Below are 12,903 nucleotides of genomic sequence, written 5' to 3' on the forward strand. Positions count from 1 at the left end.
GAATACAAAAAATACAGAAAGAGGACGATTTCAATAAATACTACAACAGGATTCTTTTAAGTAGACTGAAAACTAGTACATCAATGTTGTCACACTCTCCTCCCAAACTTTTACCGTCACTGTATTATGAATGGAGAGTATTGTGTTACTTTTCTTGGAGAAGGACAATGGTTGCCACCCAGGTGTGCTGATGAAGGGCAGAGGAGACTCGTGTGTGAGACTGCAGCACGGTGCGCAGTGACCGGCTGCGGCCACTGGGGGAGGACCGAGCACCGCCTGCACGCGCTGCAGTACAGGAACGACTTTCTCACCGAGCCTTAACATCATCACACACACATACGCACACAAGAACACGCACACACGCGCACGCACGTACACACACACAATAGAAAGGATATCGGAGAATAGGTAGGGCTACAGCGGCAGACAGACAGATGTGTGATGCTCAGACTCAACCGGGGGGCCTTTTCCAATCGTCTGCTTGACGGTAAACTTTTACCCACCCTCGCATCTTTTTTTCTTTCTATATTCACGATCGCGCGGAGCTGCCGATGATTCCAACAAATCCACACCTGCTCCTTTTCCCTCCTTAATGATTATTGCTGCCAGTCTTACAGGAGCGATGCAGCAGAAACGGGGGCTGAAGTGGCGATAGATCCTGTTGAATTGAGAAACAAGACGTCGAGACGCAGCCAAAAAAGTGTCCTCCTCAGAGTGCGTCAGAGCACGGATGCATGTTGTGGATGATATACTCGCTGCTTGGATACCACTGTGGAGATTTGTGATATTACCTTCCAAAATCAAGACGGGAATTTGGGCAACAGAGAAGAAATGCATCCTCACCTTGCCTACCTCCTCCTCCTCATCCTCCACCTCCAGCAGATTTGTTTGTAGAGGGGCTGAGGCAATCTTGTTTGGCCCCTTTAGACATGTAAGTATACATATTAATATACAAAAAGGCCATTCTCGTGTGCATAATTTAGTGCGTAATAGCGTTTCTAAACAGAGATGTCTTCCATGCAATCATCTCTGTAATTCTGCATGTAAACACAAACAATAACACTAGCAAAAACAGAGGGATACTAATACTAATGATGATAACACTGTGCAGAATTAAGTTTTACCGCCCTCATATTGCAAAACAACGAGTAGTATCTCCACTATGCAGTCGCCAAGACAACGGAAAATATGAACACATCATTGTATTTCTTTGATTTCTCTTTTGGATAAACCTTCTGCTGTTTTCTTTTCTCTTCTCCTCGCAGCTCCCCGGAGCGTCAGAGGAATCATAAAGTCGATAAGATTCAGCAGAGCTCTATAATACAACAGCAAAGATCCAGCTTTTTTCTTTCTTATCTCAACGCATAAAATGGCAACCAGGAGTGACCACAGAGGATCAAAAAACGCATTTGGGCGCAAGCCGCGCTCGTGGAGGATTTAACCACCTGATGGGCACCGGAGGGAGCGAGGAGGAGAGACTGTTTTGGTGTCGCTTGTTGACTCGGTGATTTATGATGCTGAGCAAATAAAACGGCCGCTGCAAGTTTGCCACAGAGCGTCTGCATAACAGGCTATGCCACCGGGCCTCACGGATTTTGGTTATGGTAATGATGTCATAAAACAAATTACAGGCCTGTGCCTATAAGGGAACAATTCTCCTACCATGTAAGTAGCCACATGGGCTGCACTCGTGGACCTGAATGAGGTGTGTTTGTTTTTGTGACAGTCTCATATTCGTTAGTGATTGGTGGAACCGGTAGATGCCTAATTTTCTTTCTCGACGCGCTTTTTTGTGCTGCAACTTTTCTCCTCTGGCCTGCTTCCACTTCGCCCTGAGGCGGTCATTGTAGCGCTCACGGATCGAGCCGCTCATTGACTTAAAGATGGAGTTTGCCATGGTGGGCGCAGACGGGTGCAATAGCCACCTGCCTTACGGGTATGCCCAAGCTCGCGCACGGGAGAGGGAGCGCGAGAGGGAGCGTCAGGTAGCCCAGTCGAGAACGGCGACAGCTGCGGCCGTGACCGAAGGAGGCTCCGGTGCAGAGGAAGGAGGAGGAGGTGGCAACGGAGGTGGAAGTAGTGTTGGTGCTGGCTGCGGCGGCGTTGGGGGGTCCTCTTCCTCCTCCTCTTCCTCCTCGAGCGCTCATCTCCTTAACAACCACCAGCATCAGTCTCGCGCCGCCTCCTCCTCCACGAACGCCAACATCAGCAGCAGCGGTACCGCCTCGCGCCCCTCCTCCTCCTCCTCCTCCACCTCCTCCTCCTCCACGCAGCACCAGCAGGAGCCCGAGCAGCAACAGAGAGTTCTCAGAGAGCGTAAAAAGCAGCGCGGCGTCGGACGCTGGAGACGCAGCCGGACGCAGACTCTCGGAGGGGATCTGCGCCACTCGGAGCTGGCGCTGCTCGGATCCGAGGAGGACATGATGATAGAGGAGGAAGAGGCCGAGGGAGCCGAGGAGGAGGAGGAGGAGGAGGAGGGGGGCCGGGAAAGTAAGAGGTCGAGTTTTCTGTGTAACATGGATGATGATGAGACGGTGTCGCTCACAGACAGGCGCCCTCAGTCCGGATACGAAAACGTTTACAGCGAGAGCGGCTGCTGTGAGAGAGTTGTCATCAACGTGTCCGGACTGAAGTTTGAAACTCTGCTCAAAACTCTCAGTCAGTTCCCGGACACGCTCCTGGGAGACCCCGACAAGAGAATCAGGTACTTTGACCCGCTGAGGAACGAATACTTCTTTGACCGGAACAGACCGAGTTTTGACGCCATTCTTTATTATTACCAGTCAGGGGGGCGTTTAAAAAGACCCGCCAACGTCCCGTTTGACATCTTTTCCGAGGAGGTGAAGTTTTATGAACTCGGGGAGGAGGCAATACTCAAATTCCGGGAGGATGAGGGTTTTGTAAAAGAGGAGGAAAAGCCTCTCCCGGAGGACGAGTTCAAGCGCCAAATTTGGCTGCTGTTTGAGTATCCGGAGAGCTCGAGCCCTGCCCGGGGGATAGCGGTGGTGTCTGTGCTGGTTATAGTCATTTCTATTGTCATTTTCTGCCTGGAGACGCTGCCGGAGTTCAGGGATGATAAAGAGTATCTACAGCCACGAGTCAACTCCACTGAGCCTGACCACGGATTTACCCCTTTCAACGACCCGTTTTTCATAGTGGAAACAGTTTGCATCATCTGGTTCTCCTTTGAGATTATAGTCCGCTTCTTTGCGTGCCCAAGCAAGCCTGTTTTCTTTAAAAACATTATGAACACTATAGACATTGTCTCCATTTTGCCTTACTTCATAACTCTCGGCACGGACCTGGCGCAGCACCAAGGCAACGGGCAGCAGGCTATGAGCTTTGCCATCCTGAGAATAATCCGCCTCGTCAGGGTGTTTCGCATCTTCAAACTTTCTAGGCACTCCAAGGGGCTGCAGATCCTGGGTCATACCCTGCACGCCAGCATGAGGGAATTGGCCCTCCTCATTTTCTTCCTCGTCATTGGAGTGATCCTCTTCTCCAGCGCGGTCTACTTCGCTGAGGCGGACGAGCCCACGTCTCAGTTTACGAGCATCCCGGACGCGTTCTGGTGGGCCGTGGTGACAATGACCACGGTGGGTTACGGTGACATGAAGCCCATCACAGTCGGGGGGAAGATAGTTGGCTCCCTGTGCGCAATAGCGGGCGTGTTAACCATCGCGCTGCCGGTGCCGGTCATAGTGTCCAACTTTAACTACTTTTACCACAGGGAGACGGATAATGAGGACCAGACGCCGGCAGTGGAGAGTATGCCCCCGGGCTGCCCCTACTTCCCGGACTTTTTAAGGAAATTCAAAGGTTCGCCCTCTGGCTCCTCGCTGGGTGATAAAGCGGAGTATATGGAGATGGAGGAGGGGGTGACGGAGTCGCTGTGCGGGCTGGACAAAAGCCCGAGTAAAGGAAACGGCACAGACATAGGCCGGAGAAACAGTACTAACTCTAAATCCATACAGACTGACGTGTGACAACAAATAGAGTTTCGTTTTAAGTGAAACACGCCCTCTCAAGAGACTGTATGAGCAGGTGGTCCCCCTAACACAAGTTTTACGCACCCCTCAGATATACGCACGCACGCACACACACACACACACCCCTACACGCGCGCACACACACACCTACACGCGCACGCGCGCACACACACACACACACACACACACACACACATTCAAACTAACAAATGACTAATTGGCAGGTCTAGAATATATTATTCTCCATCTCAGAGCAAAAGTTAATCTCAAATCTTCTCCATGCTGATGAGCAGTTTTGACAGATATTCGCCAAATAGGTTCATAATTTAAGACATGTAATGTTTTTGGGCTTCCAAATCTGACATCAAATTGAAATTCTAAACAAGACAGGCTATGCATTTGCACTTTATGGGTTTCATCTGTCAGAAACAGAAAGGCTATAGGGATGATCGTTTTGCTGATATGCAATAAAGTTATTTTGTTTGCACTAATGTAGAATCTACGCTGGTTAAGGCTGGTTTTTATTTTAAGAGACAGAAACTGTAGGCCATGCAAATGGCAATAATTTTGTCCTCTTCTGACCTTAGCTGAGGAATGTTCAAGTTACTTCCTCACAGAGAGCAAACGAAAGTTTGGAACAACCTCTTTCATACATTGCCAATAAAAATTGGATTCCAGTAAAGGAAAAAGTCAAAGACTTAAAATACAGTTTTTTGTTACTCTTCCAACTCTTAATATGATATAAACAAAAACTAGCATTTAGAAGTCATTAAATAAAGTAGTGCTAGACTTATTTCTATGACATCCACACAAACATGCTTTTCCACAACAGGCCAAGAAAAGCCTTGTGTTATCGAGCCACCATGAGAGCCAAGCACAGGAATCATTAAGTTAAATATGCCTGGAGAAATGACTCGCCTCGCCAGGTTTCCTATGGACAGGCTAGGGGGGTCTTGGCGACGAAAGTTTCCCCGGCTTAATTTAAAAAAACCTCAAAGTGACAATATCCCTTTACACGGACGTGGATGGAAAGCTATAGCAAAAATGACTCTGTTTAGGAAACTCCTCAGAGGGGAGTTATTGAGCAACTTCCTCTCCTGTCCGCTGGACTTCGTGCACAAATATTCTTTTTTCCTCAAGAGGACTATGATTATCTGCGAGCTCAGAGGATGATCGAGATGTGGATGTCTTCCAAGGTATGTAGTCTGCAGTTTGAGTGTGTGACAGTGATTTTCTATGCAGTGATGATGAAAACAACTCGCAGTGTCACAGACTGAGACGATAAAGATCTTACAAATATAGGAGAATTTCTGAGTGATAATAAATACAAAAGACAAACACTCATAGTTTAAATTTAGACAAAACCTGTTGAATGATATCTCTGTCTATGATGTAAACCCCCCTATACATTCTCAATAATATCTGTAATTAACTAATTGTAGGGCACATCACAGTTATATAATGTCTGGAGTGCAGCAGCCTTATATGTTTTTGAAGTAGTAGATTCTCAATAGCTATAAAGTTCCTGTACATTTCCTACAGTGTTGACTGCATTCACCTCAAAAAATGTTTTTGTTTTTGTTTTTTTGTTTTTGTTCTCTGCCCCCCCCCCCCTTCTCTTATTGAGTCTCATCTTCAGCAACAGGTGTAGCACGGGGACACTGTAAGCTAGAGTGAATAAGACTATCTTAACTTCAAGTGATGCTAGGATCTATTAATTAAGCTGCAAAGCAAAACAACCCCCAAGCCCCCACTCATTCATGAAGCCACTTCCACTGTTGTTACTACAGCTGGATATTTGAGCTTCAGTCTGAGGAATGATGTGTGTGCCGAGAGAATGGTAAGAGTTTGTCTGCGTTCACCTCAAATCTCAGCAAAACATGTGCGATAAAGAGCAGCATGTTGATCTCGATTTCAGCAGGTGAATAGATGTCCAACATGAACCTTTCACGTGTGGAGATGTGAATCCTCCAGTATATAAACAGAGAGTAGACTCCTTAGTGAGGTCAAAGATGTCTTATTGCTGTCAAGGCTTCAAAATGTTCAACATTTGTAGATACTGACACTCAAGATCTTTCAATGAGGATGGAGTAGATGTACTTCAAACTAAGGGGATTTTTTTTTTCTTTTTTTTTGGGGGGGGGGGGGGGGGGGACAAGCGAAAGAGAAATTATTATATTAAGAACATTTTTATATCTTATTCAGTGGGTCTTCAGGTAGAGGAGCAAATGTGTCATATTAGTAATACTGGTTTGAATGTAGGAATGGAAAAAATGCAGTATACACTCAAAAAATAAACCAATACAAAGACATAAATATGACGAACATATGTCAGCATTTGTTAATAATCCTTCAAAAACACACTGAATTATGTCCACACTAACAAGGATTAAAACCCAGAGGATTGTTTTTTTTTATAGTAACATTGTTTTACAGCTGGCAAAGTGTTAGCACATTGTATCTTAGTTTTGGCTGTGTGAGTAGAATGACATGACATTACGAGAATTAATGTCACCTAAAGAAAACTGTAAAGTGCCATTTAAATGTAATTCCTGCCGGAGTCACATAGACATAGTCATCATTGTTGTTACTCTCTGAAGCGTTGCAACTTCCAGCGAAAATGTGTTTATGAGCTGCAATGTTTCAGTAGAAGTTCATCAGGCGAATAAAGAAATCAGGAACGCTCTTAACTAAATGTTGCAGCGAATAGATTTGTTTTTTGCAAGTCAGACAGTAAACAGGAGTTTGCCGTCAGTTTTTGTTGGACACATTTCTCGCCATCTGTCTTATAAAATAAACGCGCAAAGTATTTTTCTACTCTTTCTTCCAAAAAGTTGAAACAGAAAGATGTAGTTGCGAGGTATTCTGCTGTGTTTCGAGGCCTCCTTACTTGTCTCGATCCTCAGACATTTGCATTCATACAGTGGATACACAAACCACGTCACTCACTCATCAGTGCTCTTCAGCATTCCTCAGCACGTCGTCACTGCATCAGAGCATAATCATCTCCTCTGTGTGTCTGCATCCTCACAAGAACTATTCATGCAAGATATTTCCAACACCTGCACCCACCACAAAACACACGCGCAGCACCGTCATGGCCCCGAGCCAGCTCCTCTTGATACCTCACACTTAGCACTTACATAATGTGGCTTATTGCAAGAGGTGCAATCCAAAACGTTCTCAAAGCAAAGTGTGTGGGTCAGGCATATTCTTAGGCCTGTAGCTGCTGAGCTGAGGGTGAAAACAGCCCGTATCATCCTGAGCCACTGCAGGACCGAGCTGAATATGATTGTTGGGAGCGTCCTGTCATCACGTGCATGCCGCGTCTTTGTAGTGCAGATTTAGCCCATATGGCCGGGCCATGTGATGGACGGCAAATGGACGGTTATTTATGGTTAATTTTTTGAAAAGTATTCCTGTCAGAGGACAAAGAGGAGAGGTGAGAAGAAAGTGAGCGTGTGGTTTGTAATGTTAGACTAGGTTATGTAATAATAAAGTACGGAGCACGTGAGTCGAGCTGATCTACAGGAAGTTAATCTCCAGTTTTGCTGAACAATAGGAGACGTTTATTTGTTGAAGACACATCACATCAACAGGATGCAGCTTCTCTGTTGTAGTGATTTGCTGCTTTCTTTTATTTTGAACAATTTTTACTAAAATACTTGACATAATTTTTAGCCTGTTGGTCACACAAAGTGATCCATTATAGCTTTAGTTTATAGGAGCGAGTGATGTGTTGTGTCAACATCTCTGTCTTGTGAGACAGAGACTTATTTATGACTCAACAAATTCATTCAAACAAACAGAAAGCATTGACTGTCCTGTTTATAGCTTTTTTGCTGAACTGGAGATGAACTTCTCAACAAAAGTTTGTATTTACAGTGCTCCTCTCCGGTAAACAGAGAAAAACACAGGTGAACCACAGTGAGTCAGGTTTTTAAATGTGTACACAGAACCAGAGTGAGATTTTACTCAGGCAAGGTGCACAACTTGTCAGGAGCAAAATACTTCAGAATCAGAATCTGCTCTATTGATCAGGTGTGCTCACACACACACAAGGAATTTGTCACTTTGGTAAACTGTGCTCTTCATGTAAAAAAGCACAACACTAAATATCAACAACAAACACAAAATTAGTAAAGACTTTTAAGAACCCGACTAAATGAGAGGATAGTTCAGTGTTGGGTTGTGCATAAATGTTGATGTAATCAAATATTCAATTGTGTAACAGATGGGATAATTTACATGAGGTATAGAGTTTTTACATTATCTCCATAAAGACAGTGCACAGAGTGATGTCAGACCAGATCAAACTTAACGCTCCGTCTCAGAGGCATAGCAGCTGTCCCATTGTAATATTATTATTGATCTATTTTACCAAGAAGTCATTTCAAATTAATTATCCCCAGTACAAAACGATGATGTGGCACAGTCACATTACATTTCATGTGTAGCAAAGTTTGTATGAAATGTGCAAAATTTAAAACACACAAGGAAATTCATTCAAAGATGTCGCTGTTAAAGACACAATATGTAGATTCTGCCACCAGGGGGCTCTCAATCAATACTACTCCGAGTAACGTAATGACAACAAATGGGCGAAACAAACCTGAGGATTGTTTGTATGTTGACGGACGATGTGTCCAAGTCCAAGATGTGTCCAAGAAATGCATGTCAGTAGACTGACATGCATTTCTTATCAAAGAAGCACACACAGCAACAGTACGCCAACTTTCACAGCTTCCTTGTGTCTTTTACGTAACATCTGGTGTATCCACGGCAACGATAAGCATCCTGTCCGCCATGGCGGCTCATGAAGGAGTGTACAGCTGCTGGTTTGACTTTTGATTATTCTAAGTATCAAAATATGGGACACTTTCATCCACAATGTGCAGCCTCTGTGCCATTATTTGGTATCTACTGGGCTGAGATCTTAGGGAAGCTTGATAATACATGATGATGTTTATAAATGAAGAGAAAAACACTCCTAAATCTTAAAATGCTAAAATCGTCTTCACTGCATTATTTTCAGATTTGCAGAAGTGCATACACCTGTATGCCATGTGCCACAGTTCACACACTCACAGCTGTAATGACCAAAATCTTACTAAAGGCTCAACCACTAAAAGACAGAAATTTCCGAAGCTGAAATGTCTCAGAGGTAATTGGATCTCTTCAAACTGTGGAGATTAAAAGTGTTAGGCCTGTATTTGGCTTTTCCATCGTGGTTATCACACTGGCATCTACATTTACAAAAGTCTTATTGAATTGTGCTCCTCACAGCCCACATTTTATGTGACAGCAGACACTTCCAGATTGAAACAACCTGCTCTGCATAACAGCAGCCAAATTTTGCTGACAACCACAGGTCAAAGTCACGACTGACCCTGTTGACAAATGGCTCTTTGAGCTCCTCAAAAAAATGACTCCTACCTGCAGCCAAGACATCCATCCGTCTTCTAGATCGGCTGAAACGTGCTCAGGGTCACAGGGGTCTGGAGCACATCCCAGCATTCACTGGAGGGTGGGGGGAGCCCGTGGACAGTCTGGACAGGATGCCAGTAATTCACAGAGCTGAAACAAAGACAGAACGACACATTTAGACTCATCTATTACTCCTGGGAGGGATTTGGAGTTTTCAGTTCACACAAACTGCATGAGTTTGGACAAAAGTGCCAAGAGTTAACTCCCCAAAAGAATAAGAGAAAATGCATCCAATGCAGAGGAGCTATGACAACTTTATAGTATACAGTTATAGCTGTGGCATCACATCAATCCCTTTAGACCCTTTTATATTAGCTCCGAATTACACAAGTCTAATGCGACACTCCTGCAGTAAATCCTTCATGGAGCTTTATTAGTTCATTATTTATAATTAAAAAAAACAACTCAAATTACAGCCGTTAGAGTTACCTTTATGCTGTATCAGCACTTGAGCAAGAAAGCAACAACAAATTAATATCGTAACCTGTGGTGGCCTTCATATCAAGCTTATTTTTATTTAGAGATGACAAATAAAAGAGTAATGACATTGGGCAATTGTTGTGATCATAATGCATCATTTGTGCTCTCGGTGGTTTGACTTTGACCTCTGAGCGTTCGTGCTGAATTTTGATGGCTCTGTGCAAAAACTCTATGAGTGTTTTCATCGTCATCAAAGTCGTAATAATTGTGACCAAAAGGTTTTGAAAACGTCCTTCAGCATTATTCATTTCCCATAAAGCTTCACAACAACATGTTTGCTATCTTGAAGTCTTCTCCATGTCTGCATTGTACTTATTCACCTTTTGATAGGATCATATATGCTATCACTTGCATGCATGTACTGTACATGTCTTGCATGTGGCAAATAAAAGCGAAACATGGACCCGTTATGGTGGCGACAACACGACCATAGTGAACACTTGGAGGCTCTTTCTTGAGGCTACTGAACATTTTTAGAAGGACATTTTCATTTTTTCTTTAATGTGAGTGCACAATGGCATCTCCACAAGAGGCCACTCTAAAAGGAGCAAAAGGGATATGTTGAGGAAACAATGTGTACATGCCTCCAAACAGGTCAACTCTTAAATGTCATAAGAATAGAAATCAGTGAAGGTATGTGGGAGACTGAAACATTTCATTGGCACATGATGTCTGCAGTACATTAATGGGTACATGTTAAAAATGTGACCTGAAAAGTTCACTGAGCTCTTACATTTTTCCCATCGTGGCTAAGTATCATGAATAAAAGTAAAATGATAAATCCAGCAAAATTACACAGCCTGGAACAACATAATAAAGCCTCCTTGCTTAAAAAAAAGGAATCGCACATGTTAGTACTGCAAAATAAATTTCATTTATTCGCCATCATGCCTCTCTGATAAAATCTTTTTCTCGGAAGTCATCAAAGCAACTTGAAAAGAAAACAAAAAGAGAAACAGAGTGGAAGTTCACGAGGCTGGAATGTCTTCGTCTGTCTTGCCAATCCATTAATCAGGCCTGATAAATGCTTGTCAGCTAGCTGCGCTGCCAACACACTCGATATACGATCCCAGCTGGCGTCATCATGGGGTGAGTTTTTATGCTTTAATTATCGTTTCTTTAAAAAACAAGCCCTACTCTTAAAATATCAACATATGGTTCAAAGGGGAAGTGACTGAAAGGTCGGTTTTAACCTCTGAAGTTTCACTCGACTGTGATTATATATAAACTGCTGTCAAAGACTATTGGTCGAAGAAAGCCGCGAGAAAAAGCGATCCAAACATGTTAAGTTATGAGGGGAAAAAACAGGGTCTTACAGATGAGAGAAAATAATAGTATTTTTTGACCTTGGAGGTTTATATTATATTTATTTAATATTTCGAGACGTTGAATAGAGTCAGTAATCAGGGAGAGTCAGAGTGGGGAATGACATGCGGCAAAAGAGTCACATCAGGTCGGACTTAAACCTGACCTTTCCGCCTTTGTACAGGGCATGTGCAAACAAACCACTCCGCTCCGCCACTGGTGCCCAAGGTTTTACAATTTTTTGTTCCTTTGTCCTAATGCACAAGTAGCTGGAAACATTCAAAGTCATAGCTAACATTGTCTGAATTTTAAAGTTAGAAGGAGCTGATAGTATCATCCAGAGACCGCTGTCACTTCCACTGGCTAAAAACAATGTTGGATATGTTGAACCAAGAAGCCTCCTTTTGTCAACTCCTTTGGAAAGGGTATATTGTTTTAAGAAAACTGACCATCCATAGGATTTCTGTAAGTTACAAATGTGCTGTGTAACAAACAGTCAGCAGGACAACTTGCCCTTTCAGTGACCAATTACCTGCTTCAGGCTAATATCTTACCTGCTCCAGGCCATCATGTAATTGACACAGACTGTAACTTACAATTTTCCACGTAAACAAAATGTTCACAGCCCAGTCAGATGAGAGCGCTTCATAAAGCCCTCTCGGGATTACAGCCCTGGTGTAAGTTTAAACCAGCTTGCGGTTTCCATGAAGCAGTTACATAATGTCCCTCTATTGACAGAGAGCAACCTGAGTCTTTGCACCCTCCACTGTATCCCCTCTTCCTAATTGGCTGCATTAATCCAACAGTATGTGCGGCTTTATTGTGTTACTTCATTGTAGACGTGAAGATTGTATTGCTAATTACACATATTCCTCCGTGTTGAGTTTCTTCTTCACCCAGATGAAAATCCTCTGCTTAGGATGCTATTGCCTCACAGCTATTGTACAATAAACTGCATTTGTTGCATGTAATGTGCTTAAAAGAGAAAGGCTCATTTGGTTTTATAGGTTTCAAACTGAGGGCAAAAAGCATAGACTACAAAATCAATATTTGCAATATGAAAAGGTTTATTGCTGTGTGCGTTTGCCTGCAGTGCATACACAGGTATGTTTGGTGAAAATGTTGATTAGGTTTGCTGTCACACAGACAATCTGGGGCAGCAGAGGATTACAGATTTGTTAAGGCTTTGGGAAAGGTAAGCATTTCAAGGATTTGTCATATCAAGTTTTTTTTTTTTTTTTAACCTTCCCTTCTCCAGAGAGCTACCTTAAACCCCACAGTGTGGCAGCTTTTTTTTTTTTTTTTATGAAAAAGCTGGAGATTTGATTAAATGCAGCAGCTGCTCAACCATAAAAAAAGTTTTCTCTCTCTCTTCCCTGTGAAGATGAGCTGGTGAGCAGAGGACGGGCGCCCTGCTGCTCCTGTAAACTTTTTGAGAGACCACAGATGCTGATCCTGCTGTGGGACTCAGGAAACACTCTCTTACAATACATGCATCAGCATGAGTCTACAAGATCATTGGAGAGTGAACTAGATGGCCATGCACTATATCACTGTAGGACTAAGAAATGATGATAAACTGCAGTGTGGAAATCTACATAGAAGACAAATAGTTCATGCATGAAATTGTTCACACATAAAC

At 43.4% G+C, this 12,903-nt stretch overlaps 1 protein-coding gene across 1 annotated transcript in view; it reads left to right on the plus strand.

Moving 5' to 3' along the window:
- The first annotated feature begins 275 nt into the window (after nucleotides 1–275).
- kcna4 (potassium voltage-gated channel, shaker-related subfamily, member 4) overlaps nucleotides 276–12,903 on the plus strand; it is a 48,730-nt gene continuing 36,102 nt past the window's right edge. Inside the window, exons 1-2 of the mRNA XM_079339767.1 lie at nucleotides 276–931; nucleotides 1,266–5,185. Coding sequence (XP_079195893.1) covers nucleotides 1,884–3,986 — 2,103 coding nt within the window. The 5' untranslated portion in view covers nucleotides 276–931; nucleotides 1,266–1,883 and the 3' untranslated portion in view covers nucleotides 3,987–5,185. The remainder of the gene's footprint in view (nucleotides 932–1,265; nucleotides 5,186–12,903) is intronic.

This window comes from Symphodus melops (genome assembly GCF_947650265.1).
Source record: "Symphodus melops genome assembly, chromosome: 3".
NCBI classification, from domain to species: domain Eukaryota; kingdom Metazoa; phylum Chordata; class Actinopteri; order Labriformes; family Labridae; genus Symphodus; species Symphodus melops.